Source organism: Schistocerca piceifrons, chromosome 8 (genome assembly GCF_021461385.2).
Source record: "Schistocerca piceifrons isolate TAMUIC-IGC-003096 chromosome 8, iqSchPice1.1, whole genome shotgun sequence".
NCBI classification, from domain to species: domain Eukaryota; kingdom Metazoa; phylum Arthropoda; class Insecta; order Orthoptera; family Acrididae; genus Schistocerca; species Schistocerca piceifrons.
This window is the reverse complement of record NC_060145.1, coordinates 466,520,016-466,546,643: the sequence shown is the minus strand read 5'-3', so window position 1 is coordinate 466,546,643 and position 26,628 is coordinate 466,520,016. Positions and strand designations below refer to the sequence as shown.

General features: G+C 44.8%; 1 protein-coding gene across 2 annotated transcripts in view; it reads left to right on the top strand.

Moving 5' to 3' along the window:
* Window positions 1-26,628, top strand: part of LOC124711767 (fatty acyl-CoA reductase 1-like) — a 149,919-nt gene that overhangs the window by 113,311 nt on the left and 9,980 nt on the right. For both annotated transcript variants that reach the window (XM_047241980.1, XM_047241981.1), the window contains exon 8: window positions 24,162-24,419. In XM_047241980.1, the coding sequence (XP_047097936.1) occupies window positions 24,162-24,419 (258 nt within the window). The remainder of the gene's footprint in view (window positions 1-24,161; window positions 24,420-26,628) is intronic.

Below are 26,628 nucleotides of genomic sequence, written 5' to 3'. Positions count from 1 at the left end.
GTGGGAAATTCTTTTAAAAATATAAAATAATACTGATGGAAAATTTAAGAAAAATGTTTAGCATCTATTAAAATGAAACAGCCAATCACAGTGCAGTATTTTTGTCTAAAATGAAACAGCCATTTAGCCAGTAGCACGTTATGTAACAACCAATTACAATGTAGCCTGACAGCCGCTTTTTAATCTCAAAAATGTTAATTATTTATCAACAGTATGTAAAGACATTGAAAATGCTGCAGTATTTCCGTGTCTAAAATACGTATGTTTCGTTCAGTAACACACACAGTCACACACAAGTATCCAAACGACTTATATTAATTATGAAAGCAGATAAGCACGTAAACAGTGTAAATTTTTGTCATATTAAAGAGGATCAAGCTGTCCATCTCTCTCTCTCTCTCTCTCTCTCTCTCTCTCTTCGTATTCATATTTCACCAAAAAAATTGTTTGTACCACATACTGTACTCTATCATCAGTAAATTCCATCCCACCTCTGCAAATTTTATTGAAAATTGTATACCATTCCTAAGGAATATGAGAATGAGCATTATACATGCTCACCATAAATAGTTAACAACCAACATTGGTTCATGTCCTGTAATTAATGAATTAGACATACGTTATTGCCAAAGATCAGGTTTACTTCAATTACCATTCACCAAATCTTCAAAATAAGAAATATGAAGAACTGCTGTGTTATGCTACTGTTGCTTGTAATCTCCAACAGCTGCCACCACTCGTGACCTTCCATAGTTATTTCTCTTAACTGTAGAGGGTGTAAGGGAAAATGGACCCTCAAAATTAAACATTCCTACATCTGAGTTGTTCTATAAAACACATTATCATTGCCAGATGTCAAAATGTTGATTCCAAGTCTAAAACTTCCTCAAAACTACGTGGCTAACAGAAAAAAATGACAAGCGTCAGAAAGATATTTACAACACACAAGCATGAGGTGCTCCATTCCAATTAGAGCAATAGGACTGTTTACCACTGTGGGAATGGTCAGACTTGGCTCTGCAAAACATGGCACACACTCATACACACACACACACACACACACACACACACACACACACACACATGCATGATGAACTCTTACATTAAGTGCCATCATGCTATTTCCATGTCTAAGTATGACAAGTTGTAAAACGCATGTATTCTGTTAAAATAATATGCTATGTACGCAGTTAACACTTGTTTTTAGGCGTAAACCGGGCGATGTACAAAAATCAAGTTTCAAGGAAGGCTGAGACATCTACCAGCTACCAGTCAAAATACCCGACCCTCTAATCGTTTACATGCTATATTTCCACAGTCAATTACTAAATAACACCAAAATCTAATCGAAATGCTTCAAAATACGGAATATGAAGAAGACAAGTTAACCAAAGACAAACGAAATGGCTAATCACCATTTTAGGAGGGTAAGAAGGCGTTTTGATGAGATCTGTATTATGTTGTATCACTGCTGATATTGATAATAAGCAAGGGGACCTTCATATTTCGTGGAATACGAATTTTCACATGACCAAAGACTATGGTGGACAAGATTGCACATACAAAGGTGAAATTTTGGTAACTCAGAAATACTACTTTTCCACCACAGATTTCTGATCACCAGCGAACATTCGACCTTGGACCAAAGTAAAATTATTTGAAAACGTTTTTGAGCACAGACCACAAACAGTTTGCTGATGTAAAACCTAACTATGGTTACAGATTTGTGTTTTTAGAAGACAATTTGAACTTTATACCAAATAAAATCGTTATATTTCTGAAAATACCTAGTATTGTGAGTACAAAACACGTGGCACCGCAGTTTTATTTTCATTGTTCTGTAACATAAAAAATACACCTGACCTCCACAACTGATAAAACTGGCAGACTAAAGGACACTGGCAACGATCAAAGTTCCATTATTGTACCGCGCTTAACAATTCTCAGTGGGCTCTCGGAGTCAATATTTGCACCTCCAAATTGACTGTATTACGTACGTATCACTGAGCAAGGTGGTACAGTGACTCAGATTCAGAGGAACAACAATTCGAATCTGTATCTGACTATCCACATCTGTGTTCCACGATCGCTAAATCGCTCCGGGAAAATTCCAGGGTGGTTAATCTGAAAGTCTGACTGATGTTCTTCTCCCTGAAGCGCCACTTCTATTTTGTGGCAAATCTGTGGGACAATAGAGGTAAAGCGTTGCAGCAGCAGCTGGCAGCTGGCAAGCATCAGGTGCTCCTTTACAATTAGAGCAACAGGACAGTTTATCATTTTGGGAATGGCCAGACTTGGCTCTGCAAAATTTGTCAGTACAATGGTGAGACACATTTCTTGCAGTACAGGCAAGAGGATTTCTGCACCGATGGGTTTCAATGGTGTTATTAATAACATGGTTAAAATCGGCTGCCGGCCGGAGTGACCGTGCGGTTCTAGGCGCTACAGTCTGGAGCAGAGTGACCGCTACGGTCGCGGGTTCGAATCCTGCCTTGGGCATGGATGTGTGTGATGTCCTTAGGTTAGTTAGGTTTAATTAGTTCTAAGTTCTAGGCGACTGATGACCTCAGAAGTTAAGTCGCATAGTGCTCAGAGCCATTTGAACCATTTAAAATCGGCTTATCAGCATAACAGGGTTGCCGCTACTCGCTATAAAAAAAGCTGCGCTTTTGTGCATAATCATTCGCAATCCAGCAGTGCTGCTAGAAGAACATGGGGGCTTTGCCAGATGACGGGACTACAAGGAGATACGAGATGCAGTCACGAGGTATCACCATCACTCTACCACCACCCCCCAGAACTTGTGCCACGGTGCGGCAGGGGCATCCTTGTCCACAACATCACCAAGCTTGACTCCTGCCACAGGGGTCAGTAGGTCGAGTCAAAGGCACAGCATCTGCCTTCTCGCACAACGGAGTAGATGCCACTGCCCTCCCTCCATCACGTGCCAGGACACAGCCTTTTCCAAGTATGTGGCGCGTGACCTGGATATAGGAGTCCTGCAACAAACACACGGCGTCAGCAGTACTAGGGGACAATCAAAAATCGTGTAGTAACCATCATGTTGTTGGTTGGCTGTGTACTGGCAGGTGATGATGGAGGCATGCCACCGCCTGCTCTGGTGGTGGCAGAAGGTAGCTGCTATGTCTGGCATTCGAGCTGCTGTTCCCCTGGGTAGCAGTCACGCTTGCTGATGAAGTGGGGCTGAGATATCCCTTTTGCGCTATGGCAACATCTCAAGATACTGCGTGAGGCATGGCAGTGGCGGCTCGTGTCAACCCCTCATTCGTTCAAGTCCTAGTCATACTGCTGGACTGTGAATGAAAAAAAATGATTCAAATGGCTCTGAGCACTATGGGACTTAACTTCTGAGGTCATCAGTCCCCTAGAACTTAGAACTACTTAAACCTAACTAACCTAAGGACATCACTCACATCCATGCCCGAGGCAGGATTCGAACCTGCGACCGTAGCAGTCGCGCGATTCCGGACTGAAGCGCCCAGAACCGCTCGGCCACACTGGCCGGCTGACTGTGAATGATTCTGCTACAAAATGATAGCTGCTTTTATCAGACAGCAGCGCGTCTGTTATGCCAATGCGCCGCCCCCAGTCACGTTGTTGACAGCACCACTGAAGCCACTCGGTAGGCAGCCTTACATGTACTGCAAGAACTACACTCCTGGAAATGGAAAAAAGAACACATTGACACCGGTGTGTCAGACCCACCATACTTGCTCCGGACACTGCGAGAGGGCTGTACAAGCAATGATCACACGCACGGCACAGCGGACACACCAGGAACCGCGGTGTTGGCCGTCGAATGGCGCTAGCTGCGCAGCATTTGTGCACCGCCGCCGTCAGTGTCAGCCAGTTTGCCGTGGCATACGGAGCTCCATCGCAGTCTTTAACACTGGTAGCATGCCGCGACAGCGTGGACGTGAACCGTATGTGCAGTTGACGGACTTTGAGCGAGGGCGTATAGTGGGCATGCGGGAGGCCGGGTGGACGTACCGCCGAATTGCTCAACACGTGGGGCGTGAGGTCTCCACAGTACATCGATGTTGTCGCCAGTGGTCGGCGGAAGGTGCACGTGCCCGTCGACCTGGGACCGGACCGCAGCGACGCACGGATGCACGCCAAGACCGTAGGATCCTACGCAGTGCCGTAGGGGACCGCACCGCCACTTCCCAGCAAATTAGGGACACTGCTGCTCCTGGGGTATCGGCGAGGACCATTCGCAGCCGTCTCCATGAAGCTGGGCTACGGTCCCGCACACCGTTAGGCCGTCTTCCGCTCACGCCCCAACATCGTGCAGCCCGCCTCCAGTGGTGTCGCGACAGGCGTGAATGGAGGGACGAATGGAGACGTGTCGTCTTCAGCGATGAGAGTCGCTTCTGCCTTGGTGCCAATGATGGTCGTATGCGTGTTTGGCGCCGTGCAGGTGAGCGCCACAATCAGGACTGCATACGACCGAGGCACACAGGGCCAACACCCGGCATCATGGTGTGGGGAGCGATCTCCTACACTGGCCGTACACCACTGGTGATCGTCGAGGGGACACTGAATAGTGCACGGTACATCCAAACCGTCATCGAACCCATCGTTCTACCATTCCTGGACCGGCAATGGAACTTGCTGTTCCAACAGGACAATGCACGTCCGCATGTATACCGTGCCACCCAACGTGCTCTAGAAGGTGTAAGTCAACTACCCTGGCCAGCAAGATCTCCGGATCTGTCCCCCATTGAGCATGTTTGGGACTGGATGAAGCGTCGTCTCACGCAGTCTGCACGTCCAGCACGAACGCTGGTCCAACTGAGGCGCCAGGTGGAAATGGCATGGCAAGCCGTTCCACAGGACTACATCCAGCATCTCTACGATCGTCTCCATGGGAGAATAGCAGCCTGCATTGCTGCGAAAGGTGGATATACACTGTACTAGTGCCGACATTGTGCATGCTCTGTTGCCTGTGTCTATGTGCCTGTGGTTCTGTCAGTGTGATCATGTGATGTATCTGACCCCAGGAATGTGTCAATAAAGTTTCCCCTTCCTGGGACAATGAATTCACGGCGTTCTTATTTCAATTTCCAGGAGTGTATGTCTCTCCAATGTACTAGCAGGTTTTGCAGAGCTGGGCCTGGTCCATCTCGCAATGGATAAACTGCCCTGTTACTGTTAGTGGAATGCCAACACCTCACACTTCCCAGATGCAAGCGGCTGCTGCAATGCTTTGCCACTGTACTGCCACATATTTGCCCACAAAATAGTAGTGACAGGTCACTATCACTTTCTACGAAGACCTTGTCCCTCTCCTCCAGGCCCTCAATGCCCACACATAGCGCCAGTCTACATCAGAGGTTTCCAATGTCAGTGAATATCGTACCACATTTTACAGAACACGCTTCCACAACGATAGTGTCTTGCAGCTTAAATCTTACTGTTCTGAGACTGCATTTAACCTACTAAGGTTATTCACTAGACTTCTTCCTACACTGCTAGGCTGCTAATTTAACACTCCACTTAATAGCCTATTATTTATCTTGAAAAACGTATGACGTTGTGTCTTTACTTTTTTATCGTGCTAGTGATGTGGCCTTGGATACTCACTCTCCATGTCCTCACACTGCGATCCGAGGCCCCGTATCCTCCTAAACTCTATGGAATACGTTTCTCTACTCACACTACGATGTCACACACGCACTCACTATTTGTGTCATCGCCCTGGAGTCCCTCTCTTACAACATCTCTCAAGGGCACCATGCTCTGCTCATTCTGTTAAACATGTTTCATTACTAGGCAACTTGCCATGTATATGAACACACATCTTCGAGCTATCCATCCAGTACTCACAAAAAAAAAAAAGAAAAAAAAAAAAAGCACTGGATAATTCTTTCTCTCTCACTAAATTAACCTTAGCAATACATGGTCTGGTTCCATTAAACTCTTGTGTTTGGCATATCGCTTGTCTATCAGGAAGTTTTTAACTCTTTGACTTGGAACATCATTCGGAACAAGTCCCTGTGACAATAGTTGCCCTTATGCTTTCCTAGAAACCATCTTCCTAAACCTATCCCCCTACATGAATGACATATGATACCACTGCTCACTATACTTACAAGGGAACCTCCCCATCGCACCCCCCTCAGATTTAGTTATAAGTTGGCACAGTGGATAGGCCTTGAAAAACTGAACACAGGTCAATCGAGAAAGCAGGAAGAAGTTGTGTGGAACTATGAAAAAAAAGCAAAATATACAAACTGAGTAGTCCATGCGCAAGATAAGTAACATCAAGGACAATTACAGCTCAGGAGTGCCGTGGTCCTGTTGTTAGCGTGGGCGTCTTCGGAAAGAGAGGTCCTGTGTTCAAGTCTTCCCTCAAGTGAAAATTTTAATTTCTTTATTTTCGCAAAGTTATGATCTGTCCGTTCGTTCATTGACGTCTCTGTTCACTGTAATAAGTTTAGCGTCTGTGTTTTGCGACCACACCGCAAAACCGTGAGATTAGTAGACGAAAGGACGTGCCTCTCCAATGCGAACCGAAAACATTTGATCGCAAGGTCATAAATCAACCGATTCCTCCACAGGAAAACAACGTCTGATATATTCTATACGACACTGGTGACGGCATGTGCCTCACATGACAGGAATATGTTGTCGACCCACCTAACTTGTACACTTGGTGAATGGGTAAAAAGATTCTTCTACCTTGCCCGATTTAGGTTTTCTTGTGGATGTGATAATCACTCCCAAAAAAGTGATGAAAACATAAGAGTTTGTCACATAAACTGCAACCAATGAATGCAACAATTTCACTGTCGTACGGTTTTCCCTGTGCTCTGTCAAAATATATGTTTTTAACGTTTTCTAATCCTACATATGTCCAAGCAAATCTGAACATGTCCTGGAATTTTTGAGAGCGAAGTTAATTATGTGTGAGTGCCTGAACTTTGATAATTGTCTGAAAACAAAAAATTAAACTTTTCACCCGAGGATAGACTTGAACCAAGTACCTCTCGTTCTGTAGCCGCTCACGCTAACCACGGGACCACAGCGCTCCTGAGCTATAATTGTCCTTGATGTTGCCTATCTTACGCATGGACTACTCAGTTTGTATATTTTCCTTTTTTTTCATAGTTCCACACAACTTCTTCCTGCTTTCCAGATTGACCTGTGTTCAGTTTTTCAAGGTCTATCCACTGTGCCAACTTATAACTAAATCTGAGGGGGGTGCGATGGGGAGGTTCCCTTGTTAGTAGTGCCACTTATTTCTCCTTCTGTAGGTCTCATCGCAGACTATCCAAAATACTAGGCTTCCTGGTACTTCTGCTTACCCAAAGCAACATCCTGGTGCCTAGTGGCATTACATCAAACGAATTAAGCCTTTGCGCGTTCATACGCAGTTTAACTGGTTTGTCCCATGTGACAAACGCACATCGCGGTAGCTGCTCACTTGCAACAGTCTACCAGCTCTGAAGGTTAATTCAGGAATGATGTTCGGTCAGAAAATCTGCTCTCATGTTTATCTCGCATCCTTCACCTGCATTAAACTCGCCATGCATATCTGAATGTGGCTTCGTTGTAAACAGCTTGCAGTACGTGTTAGCAGCTTGCTCTGCAAGGCTGTGAGTTACTACTTGTGTTATCATTTCCTTCCACTTCTCTGGCAAACCAGCGGTTTCCGCCTTGTCTGCTTCACCACTAGCTTTACAGACTCTTCTGTTGTTCCTTTTCCTCTATTCTGCCTAATTCTGAGGAGATAGGTGCACCACTTCCATATCGGTCACATCATAACTATCAATACCTTCTTGTGCCTTTCTCGTAGTATCGAAAATAATAACATCGTCAGCAGTTCAACTCCGCACCCGCGCAAATCATTGGCACATGTACTTCCCTGTGCACCTGGCCGAGGCGCCACGGCCTCTAAACCTCTCACTATCCCCCAACGCGGCAGATGCTGCTGCCCTTGCAGCACCCATGTTGTTATCCACACACCCACACACTCATTCCTGCTATCCTGGACTGCACATTTCCACATAATATCGGAGCTCGTACTTCTGTGTTGCTCTCCATGAGTTTAAAAACGTTATTATTATAAACACTTTCAGGAATTCGCATAGCATTACCACGCCAATTATCTTCAAAATGGTTCAAATGGCTCTGAGCGCTATGGGACTCAACTGCTGAGGTCATTAGTCCCCTAGAACTTAGAACTAGTTAAACCTAACTAACCTAAGGACATCACAAACATCCATGCCCGAGGCAGGATTCGAACCTGCGACCGTAGCGGTCTTGCGGTTCCAGACTGCAGCGCCTTTAACCGCAATTATCTTCATATTCCAACTGAACAACATATTCTGGCAGTCGTCAAATTCTGTTGTACCCCTTACCAGATTGACAGGTATGTATTGGGGGAACAGGCAAACTATCTGTCGGCTTCTTACTCTCATTTTCCATTTTCTTCTTCTCCCTCCTCTCTGTTTCCTCTCATCCCCTATTTCCACCCTCTCAAAAATATTTCTGTTCTCATGTCCCAAGTCCCGTTTTTGATCCAACGGTCGTCAAATATTCTCTGCCTGTCATCTGCATACTCCAGAGTTTTATGACAAACAAATTCATTCTCGTTGTTCCGAAGGCCTTCTGGTCTCATATACAGCTCTAAATTGTCCACTTGTAACTTATCCCCTACAATTTTTAAAAACTCCTCTGTGGTAACCCTCTGAGTTATTGAAAAATTCATTTCCTATAATAATGACAACATGAATAATTTTTATCAGTTGCACACACAAACGACAAGGACGCCTAAACGAACTATTATTTCGTATTTCTCACTACTTCAGCTGCTTACATACCGAGCCACATTCCTTGTTATAAACCACTGCCCATTGCAAACGGTACACATTACCATGCGTTCCCTATGATTCTCAGATTCTGACATCATGAGAACTCCATTCAGTAAATAGAACAAAACAGCAAAACGAAATCAATTTACGAGAACACTATTACATTATTTCCTATTGTAACTTACTCTTGCCTGAGTGGCTGTTCATATTTATTATTTACTCACCGTAACAATAACTAAGCTTTGTCTCCTCAATCATTAACCATAGTTACACCTTATATATTAGTAAATAGTGAGGCACATGTCTTGCTTATCGTAATATCCACTGCAGAAACCGACTTTCTCATTAACATATCCACACAGTTTTCAACATTTCGCGGCCCTGTCGGCAACTGTATAAATATTAATTTTAATTTTAAAAACCAACAGCCTCAGTTGCAAAGTTTATCTCGATTTACGAAGGTTTCAGTCGGGATTTACGCTGCTAACCTATACAATAATGAAATATTGATTAGGTAACTGAATATTCCTATATAACTAATAGACACCTTCATAGGTGGGTCCAATTTTTTTTTATTTCACTTTACTAGTAAATTCAAGGTCAGGAGTTAGGTTCGCGTCTTGTACCAACAAGTACCCATCACAAGATATTGTGTCTTCCTAGGCGGGCCTCATGACGCTACGGTCGGTTCCAGTACAGCACTCGTGGCTGCCGCATCGCGGTCGCGAAATGGGACCTAGACATTTTCAGATACGTTTTAACAGTCTGACGATAATTTATGGATTTCTAGTTTTAGCTTGACGATGTCCACTACGGGCAAACGGTAATAACTTTTAGTCTGAAGAAGGTTGGGTTATCCCGACTGAAACCTAGGTAAATCTAAGTAAACTTTGCAAATGAGGCTGTTGGTTTTTTAAATTAAAATTAATATCTACACAACCTTGTCTGTGTTTGCCTGCCACATACTGAGCCCATTAATACTATTACATAAGAACCAATCGCTTGCCATGATACTAAAACAAAACAGACAGGCTGCACTCACTGCACTGTATGTAGACGAAACTGCATCCCACAGAAGTCTAGTCATCTACATCATCCACAGGTAGCGATTATAGGCTATGATGCTCCTCCTGCTGTCACCAAGTGATGTTGTGAGGGGTTCGAAGATCCCACACTTCTGACCCCGACTAAAGCCAACGGAGGGCGTGGTTGGGTGGTAGGTAGTGGGTTGGCTTCAGTTCAGGATGGTAGATGGTAAACTGTGGTGGGTTTGCACATCGGTAGTGGCACAGGGAAGCTCAACTCTCACTTTATTTTACTCAGGCATTTGCACTCCGTCTGTGAGGGAGAGTGATCAAGCCCATCTCAGTAACTGGTGCGGGTCATATGACCAGTGACATGAAAGCAACTGCCCTGCTAGCTGGCTGCAACACACTTGCCCAGAACTGCTGCCAGTGCCTAGTATGAGGCATGTGACTCAGTTATGTGATTCACACTAAAAGTACACAGTGTCAGCAGCGCTTGGGTACAGCCGGAATTATTGCAGTAGTAGCCAACTCCTGAGTGGATGGCTGCAACACAGCAGGTGATGGTGGGATGCGTGGTGGTGCCCACTTAAGCACTGGAGACAGTGGGTGCTATGACTTGGACTCGTGCACCCTTCGGCAGGAGTCAGGATTGCTGAGTGGACCTGAGATAGACTTGTCATACCATGGCACCAAGTCTGGAAGGTGGACTTAGTGAAGGATACAGGTATGGAGAGAGACAGAACCAAACTTTTCACTGCTACTGATGTCCACATATGTCCGCTTAGTCTGGTGCAGTGTCTGTGCCCTATTAGTACCGATGGGGAGTAAATAGTTCTGCTACAAAATGACATTATTTGCAACGGTCAGCAACGCACCTGTTATTCTAGTGTGTTGCTTCTTGTTACATTCTTAACAACACCAGTGAAACCTGCTGCAGGAAGATCCCCCCTTGCCTGTGCTGCAAGAACCGTATCTTCCCACCATGCTGACAGGTTTTGCAAAGCCAAGCTTAGTCCATCTAGAAACTGATAAACAGCCTTGTTATTGTAATTTGAATGCCAACATCTCAAGCTTACCAACTGCCAGCGGCTGCTGCAATGCCTTACCACTATACTCCCACAGATGTACCCTAAAAACAGTAGTGGCGCCTCGCCATCGTTAAATAAATTTTCTGAGCTTATGCCACATCTCTAATGGCCTTGCTGTTAACAGAACATTAAATCATAATCTTTCTTTCTTTTCCTTTCTAATATTTATCAAGATACATATGCCTCACATACTGGCGTTAATGATACAACTTACAAATTAGTCAATGACTATAGTTAGAACTTCGCACCATGCATTACGGAAACCAATATCCACATATATTTATTCTACAACATCACAAAACACACTACTGCTGATCCAACTTACAGCTTAATGTGCAGTTATCGACGATAAGAGTTTGATCTACGCGCCAAAGTAAACACTGTTATTACCACATCCCAATTTGTCAAAAACTCTTTAGTTACAGTTCGACTAAAACTGACATCAAAGTCGCCCAAAACATTAAAGTAATCCGAAGGCTAGGATTTTCATCTTCTTCTTATAATGCTGACTTACACTGTCACACAATAGTAACTACATGACATTCCGGTAAAATAGCATACTGAACAGTAATAACAAACATTTGTATATGCGAGAAATTTAGTACGCTTTCACCCACCAACTTTCAAAATCAGCCAAACATTATAGTGGCTCCATGGTGGTATATGAACTTGCAATACAAAAATGTTTTCCATTTTGTGCTGATAATGCCAAATAATCCTATCACATAGTGGAAACTACAATACTAATCAGACACAGACAGATAAGCATATTATTCTACCACAAGAAGCTGTCAGCATATGTGCCGTAACTTGATTGGGTGTCAGGTATATGGGAATGCCAGCTGTTGGCGGTGAGTCAGCTGCTGAGGATGCCAGATAGTAGGGGTGTTCGTTGCTTAATCAGTTACACATAAGCATCAAAGAAATTGTCACATACACCGCCAATGTTACATGAAATTGTAATAAAGTACTCCGGTTATAGCAAAAATTCTAACAAATTATCCCTCTATATCGCTATGTTGCAACAAAAATTGTAACAAATTACAGCAACCATTGACATGTTACAGCAAATTTGTAAAACATAGCCCCCATTAAACAGCAATATTCTAAAAAAATTGGGTTGCGCATTGCAATTGACAAACGAAATTCTAACAAATTGCGTCTGTAATCCCAAACCTGTAACAAATTTTCGCTGTACATCGCTATGTAACAGCAAAAATTACCCCAAACATCAACATTGTTACACATAATTATAAATTCCAGGGTGAGTATTGGTGGATCACAGAAAATTAGCAATTTTACAATGAGCACAGTTGTGCTTCTTGAGTTTCTCCCGGCGTATTTGATAATCAAAATATCCACGGGTGTGCTGCCGGTCTATAGTGCCCAACGGGCACAATATTTCGGCGATCATACATGTCGCCATCATCAGGTGAACTGACGGACTGAGTTCCTGTGAACGTGCCGGCACGGAGATCCGTACGCTATGGCTGCTCAGAGGGAACTGGGTTCGGTCGCGGCGGCGGCCGGTTTAAATATCCTCCACCCGCGGCGCGCTCCCTCTGCCGTCCGCGCCCCGCGCCACGGTCGCGCGGTGGAACAGATTGCGACGGCGTCTGAGATGACGTCGGTGTGATGGCTCTGTCCGCCGTGGTCGTCACAACTATACGTTTGCTCGATTTACTCTTGATTAACCCAATCGCTGGTTCCCAAGCCTTGCTAAGATTATAGCCACAGTCACGGTTTATGAGGTCGTCATTAGTGCGAATTTCGATGGCCTCTCTAACAACGCTGTCCCAGTATCTCGACGACTGTACCAGAATCCTCGTGCGGTCATACTCCATGGCGTGATTTTCCGACAAACAATGTTCAGCGACCGCCGACTTGCTCGGATACATTAGTCAAGTGTGCCTCTGGTGTTCACGGCATCGATCCTCGACGGTACGCATCGTCAGACCAATATACGACTTGCCACATTGACACTGGTTGTGCTGCAGTGGTTGGGCGGAGAGTACGTTGAATCTGCCACTCTGAGTACCCATTTTTTCGAAATACAGTTCTCAGATGTTCCAATTCCTGGGGTAGACTCTCTGCGTCAGAGATAGTGCGCGCCCTATGTACTAGAGTTTTAAGTACCCCATTCCTCTGTGAAGGGTGGTGGCAGCTGTCTGCGTGCAAATACAGATCAGTGTGCGTTGTCTTCCGATACACCCCATGGCCTAGGGGGCCGTCAGCCCTTCTCTTGACCAAGACGTCAAGGAAAGGTAATTTACCCTCCGTTTCAGTCTCCATAGTGAATTTGATGTTGGGGTGTATGGAGTTTAGATGTGTAAGGAAGTCAAGGAGTTTATCCATACCATGTGGCCAGATGACGAACGTGTCGTCCACGTAACGGAAAAAGCAAGTAGGTTTCCATACGGATGACGACAGGGCTTCCTCCTCGATGTTCTCCATGTACAAATTCGCTACCACCGGTGGGAGTGGGCTACCCATGGCGACTCCCTCCGTTTGTTCGTAGTATTCTTCATTAAGAAGAAAATACGTGGAAGTCAAGACATGCCTAAGAAGTTCAGTGGTCTTCTCGTCAAACTTCTGACTAATCAATTCTAGTGACTCTCGCAGGGGTACCCTCGTAAAAAAGGAAACGACGTCAAAACTCACCATGATATCTGACTCATCCAACCTAAATCTATCAAGGCGTTTAACAAAATCAACGGAATTACGGATGTGATGATGGCATTTACCGACATAAGGACTTAATATTCCCGTCAGGTATTTGGCCAACAAATATGTAGGTGCCCTGATGTTGCTGACAATGGGGCGTAATGGTACCCCCTCTTTGTGAAACTTCGGGAGTCCATATAGTCTAGGCGGTACCGGACCTTGGGGTAACAATTTCTTAGCGTCACCCTCCGGTACATCTGCGTCCTTGCGAAGCGCCCTCGTCTTGTTCTCCACCTTCTTTGTAGGGTCAACGCTGTCTTCCGGTAGAAATCGTCATTTAGCAGGCTCTGCATCTTATCAGTGTAGTCCAATATGGGAGACAACAACTGTAGCATTGCATTTGTCAGCCGGTAAGACAACAATTTCAGAGCACTCCCTCAGATCACGAATGGCCACCCTCTTTTTACTGCTGATATTTGACTTCATCGGCTTGGATTTCGTCAACGCACGACAAGTTTCACGACGTATTTCCTCGTCTGATTCTGGCGGAAGTCGAGATGCAACCTGTTCAACAGCACTAACAATTTCTGCGACCGGATTGAAATTGGGGGTGGGAGCGAAGTTGAGACCTTTCTGCGAAACCGAGACGCATCATCACTCAACACCATGCCACTCAAATTGATGACAGTCTTGCACGGAACCTGCAGAGATGGTTTGTCAACGTGACGTCAACGGGACTCCCGAAGGTTCACAAAGAGGAGATACCATTACGCCCCATTGTCAGCAACATCAGGGCACCTACATATTTGTTGGCCAAATACCTGACGGGAATATTAAGTCCTTATGTCGGTAAATGCCCTCATCACATCCGTAATTCCGTGGATTTTGTTAAACGCCTTGATAGATTCAGGTTGGATGAGTCAGATATCATGGTGAGTTTTGAAGTCTTTTCCTTTTTTACGAGGGTACCCCTGCGAGAATCACTAGAATTGATTAGTCAGAAGTTTGACGAGAAGACCACTGAACTTTTTAGGCATGTCTTGACTTCCACGTATTTTCTTCTTAATGGAGAATACTACGAACAAACGGAGGGAGTCGCCATGGGTAGCCCACTCTCACCGGTGGTAGCGAATTTGTACATGGAGAACTTCGAGGAGGAAGCCCTGTCGTCATCCGTATGGAAACCTACTTGCTTTTTCCGTTACGTGGACGACACGTTCGTCATCTGGCCACATGGTATGGATAAACTCCTTGACTTCCTTACACATCTAAACTCCATACACCCCAACATCAAATTCACTATGGAGACTGAAACGGAGGGTAAATTACCTTTCCTTGACGTCTTGGTCAAGAGAAGGGCTGACGGCCTCCTAGGCCATGGGTTGTATCGGAAGACTACGCACACTGATCTGTATTTGCACGCAGACAGCTGCCACCACCCTTCACAGAGGAATGGGGTACTTAAAACTCTAGTACATAGGGCGCGCACTATCTCTGACGCAGAGAGTCTACCCCAGGAATCGGAACATCTGAGAACTGTATTTCGAAAAAATGGGTACTCAGAGTGGCAGATTCAACGTACTCTCCGCCCAACCACTGCAGCACAACCAGTGTCAATGGATGAAGTCACGAGGGAGGAGGTAGGCACTGCATTTATTCCATACACAGGCGCACTCTCGGGGAAAATCGCCCGCATTCTGAAGAAACACCGGGTCGGAACTGTGTTTTGTCCTCCGAATAAAACTCGTGCGCTGGTGGGGAGCGCGAAAGATGACCTCGCTTTGAGGAAGGCCGGCGTGTACCAGATACCGTGTCAATGTGGCAAGTCGTATATTGGTCTGACGATGCGTACCGTCGAGGATCGATGCCGTGAACACCAGAGGCACACTTGACTAATGTATCCGAGCAAGTCGGCGGTCGCTGAACATTGTTTGTCGGAAAATCACGCCATGGAGTATGACCGCACGAGGATTCTGGTACAGTCGTCGAGATACTGGGACAGCGTTGTTAGAGAGGCCATCGAAATTCGCACTAATGACGACCTCATAAACCCTGACTGTGGCTATAATCTTAGCAAGGTTTGGGAACCAGCGATTGGGTTAATCAAGAGTAAATCGAGCAAACGTATAGTTGTGACGACCACGGCGGACAGAGCCATCACACCAACGTCATCTCAGACGCCGTAGCAATCTGTTCCACCGCGCGACCGTGGCGCGGGGCGCGGACGGCAGAGGGAGCGCGCCGCGGGTGGAGGGTATTTAAATCGGCCGCCGCCGCGACCGAACCCAGTTCCCTCTGAGCAGCCATAGCGTACGGATCTCTGTGCCGGCACGTTCACAGGAACTCAGTCCGTCAGTTCACCTGATGATGGCGACATGTATGATCGCCGAAATATTGTGCCTGTTGGACACAGTAGACCGGCAGTACACCCGTGGATATTTTGATTACTGAACACAGTTCTTTACACGAGTTCTATTTCTACTAAACAATAGTGTTCTAGAGAAAACTTTCAATTTTGACTTACACTTGGCAGTCAAATTAGCAAACGTTACATTACACCTGTCTTCTTGATAATGTTTGTATATACACAATTGTACTGCACCTTGTGCAAACTAGCTGTAATCAAATGAAGGTATAAATTACAGCTAGTCGCAGGTGTTGACCATTGAATAAATGACTCAGGCGTTATGAGATTAAAAAAATCTGCTAATAAAAATTGTTTTGAAATAAGGAGCAAGCTGCTCATCACGGTTTCTCCCGGAGGTGTTATTTAACTGTTTCTCTCCTGCAACTAAATAATTTTCGTAGCTTTTCATCCTTGTAAAACGATATAAATATATTAATTACAATAACCTCGTCTTGACTTCCTATTAATTTTGCTTCATTTTGTCATAATGCAAGGATCTGAATCATAGACATCTGGTATCCCATCAATAGAAAAGAATACTTTGCAGTCTCCTTTGTTTCAGAGTTCTTTGTTCCCTGTCTGCTTGAGATCTACCGGTATCAGGAGAGATGAGAACCTGTGTTGTCACATAAAATTCAGTCCTCAATAAATAGCTTGTGGTCTCAAGGTGGTGCGTCAGATTTGATAAATCGATTAAGACAAATATCTCTGTTGATAGTATTTGCCATTGCGACTAACTTATTAAGTGTTAATGCATTGTGACGAAGATATTTGGAATTGCCTAAAAATAATGATGTACTAATAGGTAAGCGCCTAATGTGTGTAGCTCATTCCAACCGATCTAGCTGTGTCTTGAGAAGAAGTTTGTAGATCATAATGGTAAGAGAGTTAAAAGAAAATCTCAGCTTACCTCCTGTGATATTCCGCCAGTTTAGTTTTTGATGAAATGTTAATAATGTCAATGGAAAATTCCTGCAGAACAGTTTTTTTTATGAAAAAGCTCAGAACTGCCCTTTGGTAGAGTCGATTTAACAAAGACTTATTGCTACAGTGTTAATGATTTAAAAAGTAAATGAATTTACATCTGAAGCAAGAACAAAAAAAATTTTAATTATAATACAGTTCCTTCTTTTCACTTGCTACTCTATTATTCATTACAAACCCATTTTAATTATCTTCTCTCTTAAAAATGTTTACTAACACCAGTATGTTAATTCAGTTAATGCAATAAATCATTACAGTTATTAGGAGTGGTATTTTTCGTCCTTCGTCTCTAGTAAGAGAGACTTAATTACAAGAAGTCTGCTCTTTTAATACATATCTCACAGATATACCTCTACAGAGATTGATAATTAATTAATCTTAGATTTTGTGTGCTTTGCTGGTATTTTGCCTTTTTCAGTATTATGTCTACGTGACACATCTAACATTTGATGTCAGAAAAACGTACTGGTTGGTTTCTTGTACCTCCCCAAGAATGCGCCGACGTCTGTTTGCTTATGTTCTCGGACGTAAAAAGGGAGAAAATGTAACATCAATATTGGCTCTTGTCAGTTTATCATACCTTTAAAATTGAACCTTTCAAGTGCATGGTTTTTCCAATCAAGCAACAACCATATAGCATCAATAATAAACATCAGAGAAACAGACATGCAAGAAAAACTGAAAGGATGCATGTGATACAAACTGAATAGACTGTAACTTTACAACGTCATCCAGACAGACCATCCCTTATGTTGTGGCGTAACAAGCTAGTTACGCCACTCTGAGAAGGGAGCCGAAAGGCACGCGTACACACACGCCGACTGGCGTCAAGTCTGGAACAGGATAACTATTGAATGGTAGCAAGAAAAGTACGTAGCTGGAATATACTTAACTTTTAATCACTCCTTGTGATACATCTCTCTTGACTATACCAATGAGACTCGTAAGATACATGAACTGTTACAATTGGCGCCTTGCTAGGTCGTAGCCATGGACTTAGCAGAAGGCTATTCTAACTGTCTCTCGGCAAATGAGAGGAAAGGCTTCGTCCGTATTGTCGCTAGCAATGTCGTCCGTACAACTGGGGCGAGTGCTCGTCCGTATCTCGAGACCTGCCTTGTGGTGGCGCTCGGTCTGCGATCACACAGTGGCGACACGCGGGTCCGACATGTACTAAATGGACCGCGGCCGATTTAAGCTACCACCTAGCAAGTGTGGTGTCTGGCGGTGACACCACATTCCTCCCCCGAAAATCGGCGAACGGTCGTGTTATAAGGCTTCCGCCCGCCGTGGGGAGGACCCCATGTTGACGTATGCGATGAGGTGGGGAGCCTAACAACAGGCGAGGCTGTGCCACCCGCACCCGGCCATTCGGTCCGAGGGGAGCTAGGAAACGCCTGAAAACCTAGTCCAGGGTGCACGTCAACATGCGGTGTATGCGCCCGTAATGAGACAGGAGGGGATGAAGGGTCGACCTCCATTGCGCCGGGGTACCCGACGTGCGATGACATGTGGTCCGGAGCGGGCAAGAGTTCCATGGCGGAGGACAGCTGGTCACGGGACACGATCGGCGGCGCGTGACCCAGGGAGGCGCTTGGCGGCTGCAGCGAAGCGTCGAATGCGGGCGGTGCCGGCGGGAGAACAGGCGGCGGCGGCGGCGGCGGCGGCTGCGGCGGCGCGTCGCCATGGGGCAAAATGGAAGGCATCGTCGGGAACACCTGGGGATGAGGCGAGCCAGTAGATGGGTCCCCAGGGCGCTGACCGGACGGCACCGTCGCTGAAAGCAGACGGGGAGCGGCAGAACCCGTGCGACGACAGAGGCGCAGCAGATTGAGATGCCGACGCACCTCACCAGAGGCCCCAAAAACCAAATACATCGCGCGGCCGAGGCAGCGAAGAATGCGCCCTGCGAGCCAACGCCGTGAACCGCGATAGTTGCGATAGAATACAACGTCGCCTGGAGCAAAAGCAGGAGTCTGCCGCTGCACAGGAACCTGATGCGGCGGATGCAGCCAAGACATCAAGGTTCGATAAGGACGACCGTGGAGCAACTCAGCCGGCGATTGACCATCTCGGGGCTGAGAGCGATACGAGGACAAAAAGAGCAACAATGCGTCCTCCCGAGAATGCGACTCTTTCAACTTCAACATCTGTGACTTGAAAGTCCGGACCAATCGTTCAGCGGCACCGTTTGACTGAGGCGCAAACGGTGCGGATGTCAGATGTTGAATACCATTGGCCTTGCAGAATGACTGAAATTCTGTGGACATGAATTGTGGACCATTGTCGGAAACAATAGTCTGCGGAAGACCTTCAATGCAAAAGATAGCAGACAACACTTGGATGGTGGCGGAGGACGTCGTGGAAGACATCCGGACAACAAAAGGAAAATTACTGAAGGCATCAACCAGAACCAACCATCGAGCATTCCAGAATGGAACAGCAAAATCAATGTGCAAGCGTTGCCAGGGGGAAGTGGCTTTTGGCCATGCAAAGACTTTCCGCGGCGGCGTGGATTGTTGTTCGGCACACGCCATGCAAGAAGAGCACATTTTCGTAATCGCAGCATCGATTCCGAACCAAGTACAGTGCTGACGAGCAAGTTGTTTCGTTCGCACTATACCCCAATGGCCTTGGTGAAGAAGCCGTAAAACAGAGGACTGTAACGAACGTGGGACCACGACTCGGGACTGATCATTATCAGAACGCAACAACAAAACACCACGTCGAACAAAAAGTCTCTCCCTGTGAGCAAAAAATCGGCGAACCAAGTGATCCTCGATCCGAGACTTTGACAAGGGCCATTGCGTAGCAACAAAACGCAAAACGGTAGCAAGGACAGGGTCAGCAGCTGTGGCTGTGGCTACACGACGAAAATCAATCGGAAACGATTCGACCACTTCATCGGTTTCCGAATCAATGAACATGCAAGCAAGTTCAGAAGAATCGAATGCTTTATCCTCAGCAACAGGCAAACGGGACAACGCATCGGCGTTTCCGTGCTTAGCGGTGGACCGATACAAGATATCGTAGCGGTACTGCGAGAGGAAAATAGACCAGCGAATGAATTTCTGCGCTGTACGTGAAGGTACAGGCTTGGTCGGATGAAAAAGCGATGTCAAAGGTTTGTGGTCTGTGATGATGGTAAAGTGACGACCATACAAGAAATCATGGAATTTAGTAACACCAAACACGAGAGCCAAAGCTTCTTTCTCTATCTGTGAGTAATTTCTTTGCGCAGACGAGAGCAATTTGGACCCAAAGGCAATAGGGCGATCATGCGAGCCAACTTTGTGCGCTAGCACAGCACCGATCCCGAAATCCGATGCATCTACCATCAACAAAAGGGGTTTCCGGGGATCGAATGGCGTAAGGCAAGTATTGGAAAGCAACGCCGATTTCAACTGGCGGAAGGCGCGTTCGCATTCCGTCGTCCAGACGAACGGAACACCTTTACGGCGTAAGCGATGAAGCGGAGCTGAAATGGAAGAAGCACGCGGCACAAATTTATGATAATAGTTAATTTTACCCAACACACTCTGTAGCTGCTTCATATTTTGTGGCAAAGGCAATTCTTGTATGGCACGGAGGTGCTCTGGACTCGGATGTATGCCTTGGGCATTAATGACATGTCCCAGGTATGGTAAATCACGAGCAAAAAACACACATTTGTCCTTCCGCAAGCGAAGACCATTTTGTCGCAAGACCTGAAATAATGTTCTTAGGTTCGCAAGATGATCTTCTTCTGTCTGTCCGGAGATCACTATATCGTCCAGATAGTTTGCTGCAGTATGGACCGATGCACAAATAGTTTGTAAATATTGCTGAAACAATGCAGGGGCAGATGCACACCCGAACGGCAGTCTTTTGAACCTGTACAATCCAAGATGCGTGTTAACCACCAATACGCCCTGGGATTCGTCGTCCACCGGTATTTGCAAGTACGCATCGGCTAGGTCCAACTTTGAAAAATATTTTCCCGGGCACAGTTTAGCAAAAAGATCTGCCGGGCTGGGCAAAGGAAAAGTAGCAATCACTAGTTGTGGATTCACTGTGGCCTTGAAGTCCACGCAAAGTCTCAATTTTCCGGAAGGTTTTGGCAAAATTACAAAGGGTAAGGCCCAGAGAGAAGCTTGCACACGTTCAATTACACCCTGTGATTCTAGATCGTTTAATGTTCTTGCGACCTCATCACGCAATGCGTGGGGAACATTGCGCGCTCTGAAAAATTTCGGTTGCGCGTTTACTTTCAGTTCCAAATGTGCTTCATAGTTTTTAGCGCAACCTAAGCCCGGTGCAAAAATGTCTGCAAATTCGTCACACAGACGAGAAACACTGTCTGAAGGCACAGTTTGATTCACTGATAGGACCTGATTTACAACAGACATGTTAAACAACTGTAATAAATCTAAACCAAACAAGTTCACTGCAGTAGAAGAACGAAGAACGTAAAATGACACAAGTTTTGTTTGTCCTTTATATGTTGCAAGGAGAGTGCACTGTCCTAACACAGGGATGAACTGTCCTGAATAACTTTTTAGCGTAACATTTGCGGCACGCAACGGAGGTGTGCCCAGTTGTTTGTATGTGTCGTGATTGAGCAATGAAACTGCAGCTCCAGTATCGAGCTGGAATGGTATGACCTTGCCATTAAAGTCCAAATCTACAAAACGTTTATTGTCCTGCTGACGACAAGAGCGACTGTTTTGGGCAATTTGAACAGACACTGGTACAGAATCACTTGCGACTTGACGTGATTTCCGGCGACGTCGACGCACAGTTTTTGTGGGACGAACACAGTCACTGTTAGAGAAAGTGGCACTGGACGAAGCGGAATTAACTACATGAATGTCCATGGGCGAAGGTCCACGATCCTGAGTGTCCTTGGTTCGATTCCGGCGCGAAGCAAAGGGCCTGGAATGATTGTGATTGTCTGATCTGAGCTTTTTCTGGCAAACACTTTGAACATGTCCTTTCTTATTACAGAAAAAGCAAATAGCTTGGCGTGACGGGCAATGTTCACGCGAATGTCTAGTAGCACACCACGGGCATGATTTCACTGCATTTGTGTGCTGGCGCGGCACACCTGGTTTAGAGCGCAGCGGCAGCTGCGTCGAAGTGCGCGAGGGCAGGTTACCGGGCCGCGCAGCGCGTCCAGCGGGCCGGTTAATGTTACACACGGCTGGCGAAGTTTCAAAAGATTCCTGAGCACAGTCAAGTGTGTCTTGTCTATCCAATATGTCTATCACTTGTTGAAGGGAGGGATTAACTAGTTTCAAAATTTGCTCCCGTATGCGAACATCAGAAACGTTCTGTGCAATTGCATCACGTACCATTGTATCTGAATAAGAAAGGCCACAGTCACATTCAAAGGCACAGTCCCTAGTAAGTCCTTGCAATGTTGCTACCCACTCCCTATTAGTTTGACCGGCCGTACGTTTTGTACGAAAAAACGTATACCGTTTTGCAACCACAATAACTGTTTCTTTGAAATAGGCATCTAAAGCAGACAAAATTTCTTCGTATTACAGAGTTGCTACGTCGCGTCGGGGAAACAATTTCACTATCACACGGTAGGTGGACACACCGACACAAGAAAGCAAAAACGGCTGCCGCTCATTACCTTGAATTCTGTAGGCGGCTAGATGAAAGCCAAACTGTCGGGACCATTCTGGCCACGATTCTTGCGCTGGATCGTAGTGCCTAAAAGGCGGTGCAACTGCGAGTTGTGGCTGCAGTAGCGGTGAAGTGGCGGCTGCCGCATCGGTTTGAATGGCACGTTGACCCTGGACGAGCTGTCCAAGGGCATCCAATAACGCCTGTGTCTGCTGATTCTGCAAGCGATAAAATTCGGACAGTACATCTGGCGAAGCCATGACACAAGTAAATGTAAGCAATCAGAAAGAACACTTCTCTCGTCGCCAGTCCGTTGTGGCGTAACAAGCTAGTTACGCCACTCTGAGAAGGGAGCCGAAAGGCACGCGTACACACACGCCGACTGGCGTCAAGTCTGGAACAGGATAACTATTGAATGGTAGCAAGAAAAGTACGTAGCTGGAATATACTTAACTTTTAATCACTCCTTGTGATACATCTCTCTTGACTATACCAATGAGACTCGTAAGATACATGAACTGTTACAATTGGCGCCTTGCTAGGTCGTAGCCATGGACTTAGCAGAAGGCTATTCTAACTGTCTCTCGGCAAATGAGAGGAAAGGCTTCGTCCGTATTGTCGCTAGCAATGTCGTCCGTACAACTGGGGCGAGTGCTCGTCCGTATCTCGAGACCTGCCTTGTGGTGGCGCTCGGTCTGCGATCACACAGTGGCGACACGCGGGTCCGACATGTACTAAATGGACCGCGGCCGATTTAAGCTACCACCTAGCAAGTGTGGTGTCTGGCGGTGACACCACACCTTACATAAAGCTTTCACTTGGCATCTAAACAAGAAATACGAATCACAATTCATGACTGAACGAATCAATGCTCATATGAAAGATATCATTGTTATTTTCGCGTAGCTGTCTATATGTAGGCTACGTCACATGACACCGTTTGAAAAATCACGAGTTGCATCCATGGTAGAGGCCTCCAAAATGGCCGCTCCTTGTTGGCAACAAATCCTCACATGCTGTCCCCCCCTCCTCTCCCTTTCCTTCTCACACTTCTTGACTATATTTGTATTTCTTTTCCTGTTTCTGTTGGTTCCACGCACATGGACTATCCTACACTGCTATTAACAGCTGTGCACAACCAAAGCGCCCGACTGCATGCAACTTTTCAGATCATCGTGAATGGAAACGGATCACCGTGTTATTCCCAGAAGTCCACAGTTGTATTCCTGAAGATGGCGGTGGAAACAACAGTCGAAAGTTTTATAATTGTATGTAATGGGACACATTATGGTTAGAAGCACCATCCACCACGCGCTTCACAGTGGTCTGCAACTATGGATTTTGATTTATATGTAGATGTAAGTGTAGATATAGGCTCTTGAGCAAAGAGATTATTCTGTTCATCATGTTGTGTGTCCTTGTACAGTCAAACTCCAATACTGTTAGTTCCACTGTGTCATCAGCTGAAATTCTGTGTTGGACTATTTATTTTCTGTTCAATACGAAACTTATATAATCTTTTGTACCGATTTAGCTTGGTGCACATCCAGAAGCGCCTGCAAACGGGCCAGTTAATGTTAAATTACTACATGTTCCACGAGTGGCTTTTTATCAATAAGGAGCTCTTTTCGCTACTCGAATACATGTCACCACAGGACCAGGAAACGTTTTACTTTGATACCTCGGAGATTGATAGGGTCGACTACATGAGGAACACTGTAATTGGAGCAAAAACATACTTGCTACATGAGGATATGGCAGATATATCTGGAACTCGCAAACGACTCAACAGGTAAGCACTTTATTCTCATTTACTTTTAGAAACGTAAATTTAATGAAATACACTGTAAATGCAGCAGAAATAGTTTTTTTATGTGCAGTGAGGGTATGTTCACAGGGTTACACTGGTTGTTTGAAAAGTCTCCCTGTTGTCGAAGGAGAGAGGGTGGGAGGGATTGCCTGTCTGACCAGCAATTTCTGTTTCTAGAAAAACGTTTCCTATAACGACCCACAGGCGCCAGCCGTATACTGTTCGCACCAGGCCGCAGCCACAGCTGACTAGCCACATACCTCGTTACCTTACGAATTACCCACTGTATGCTCTGAACCCATACACAAAACAAACTAGTCATATAATAACCGTTGTTGATTTTAGTTATTTTTGATTATTAATATTTAATAAGTGTTGTTAATATTACATCAATAGTATAATAACATAATTAATGTTAGCATTCATTGTTTGTAATTAATTATGTTCAATCTTGTTAATTATTTATATCAATAATTAATAGATTTTTATTTAGTGCCTGGCAAACAGAACAAACATAACAGAAGGAAAGAGTAAAAGTCGACATATAAATAACTAAAAAGAAAAAAAATACTTTTCGTGTGATATAAGTTGAAATTAACCATCTTCGAATTTTTTCCTTCACTTGTACTGTGAAACCTTGGTGTTTGCCAAATTTCATCTTTATACCTCAACGGGACGTACAATGTGGTTTTTAATGAGTAAGTCTGCGAATATCAAAATATGTGACTAAATAGCCGTATCTTCTGATTGGATTGAGTTGAAGCTTACATTTCTTATCCCACCAAGAGATCGTAGTCCTTACATGTGACATAAATTGAAACGTCTACCCGTTGCTGAGAAAGGTGCAGAACGATAGAAAGCAACCTAAAGGACTCTCCACGTGCGGCCGCGCCCATGTTTCCGTTGATTTCAACATCAGATGTTGCCATTAGTCTCCCTTTCTAGAGAAATACGTGTGTGCCTAAAAAGTTCGGTGAATACTAGCAGACAACAAACAGAACGAAAGATACAAACAAATGTTCTTTATTTCCCTTCGAAATAGTCGCCAACCGCTACAACACCTTATGACAGCGTTCGTACAGCTTCTGGAAAGCTATCAGCAACAAAGAGTTAAAATTTCATAGAGTGGCTGAGATACTAGTTACAGCGCTCCTAGCGGCAACCAACACTAACTCGGCCGCCATGTTCTCCTTAGTCAAAACATTAGGAAATTAGGAAAACGTTACTGTTGTTTGTGTTGGAAGTGTGTCAGCTGTTGTGATATTACTGCAATACTTAACTTTTCTAGTTGACTTCTTTGTTACAAAATATAAAGTCAACATGCCTGCAGTGTGTTCAGCGTTCAACTGCACAAATCGCAGCGATAAAACAACAAATATTTCAAATTATAAGTAAGTATATTAGTACCGAAATACGACACACGGTTTTTAATGTTTATTAAAGAGTCATTTGCATTGGAACTGTAATTATGCTTAAGACAAATGCAGGAAAGTAATTTATTTATCGTTGATTACAGATTTCCTTTAAAAGATAAGGAAATTACAAAAAGATGGGTTATAAATATGAAGCGAGAAAACTGGTTTCCTACTACAGCCAGTTACCTCTGTTCAGCTCATTTTGAAGAGAAATATATGTACCACACAAATGTCCAGAGGCGCCTTTTGTCAAAAGCAGTACCTACTATCTTTAACTTTCCACCACATTTACAAAAGCAAGATAAAGTATTACGACCACAACCCAGAAAGCGACCTTTCGACAATCTGCGAGATAGTGCTGTTACAGTGACATCATTAGCACATTACTTTTCTTGTAGATTATTATTATTATTGAATTACTATGCTTGTGTTAACTACTTGTAAGACATATTTCAAATAAATTCTCGTTCACAGTGTACTGGTTTTTGAGGCTTTGACTGTTTACTTTGAAATAGCGACAAAAATATCGCATTTCTGCGCCCGTTACTGTTTCTAATAGTTAACCACAGCATGTTTAGAAGTTTCACCGTAATACCTGCTCTAATTGCATTAATTTATGGGCAACAAGTAACGTTATAGTGGATGGACAGACTTATTTGAGTTGCCTTGTAGTGTTATCTACATCGAAAAGTTTAGCCATATTTCGACAAAAACATCCCTTTTTGCTGTCAGTGTACACTGAAATCACTGCTGTCTATTGCTTGTTTTAGAAAAAA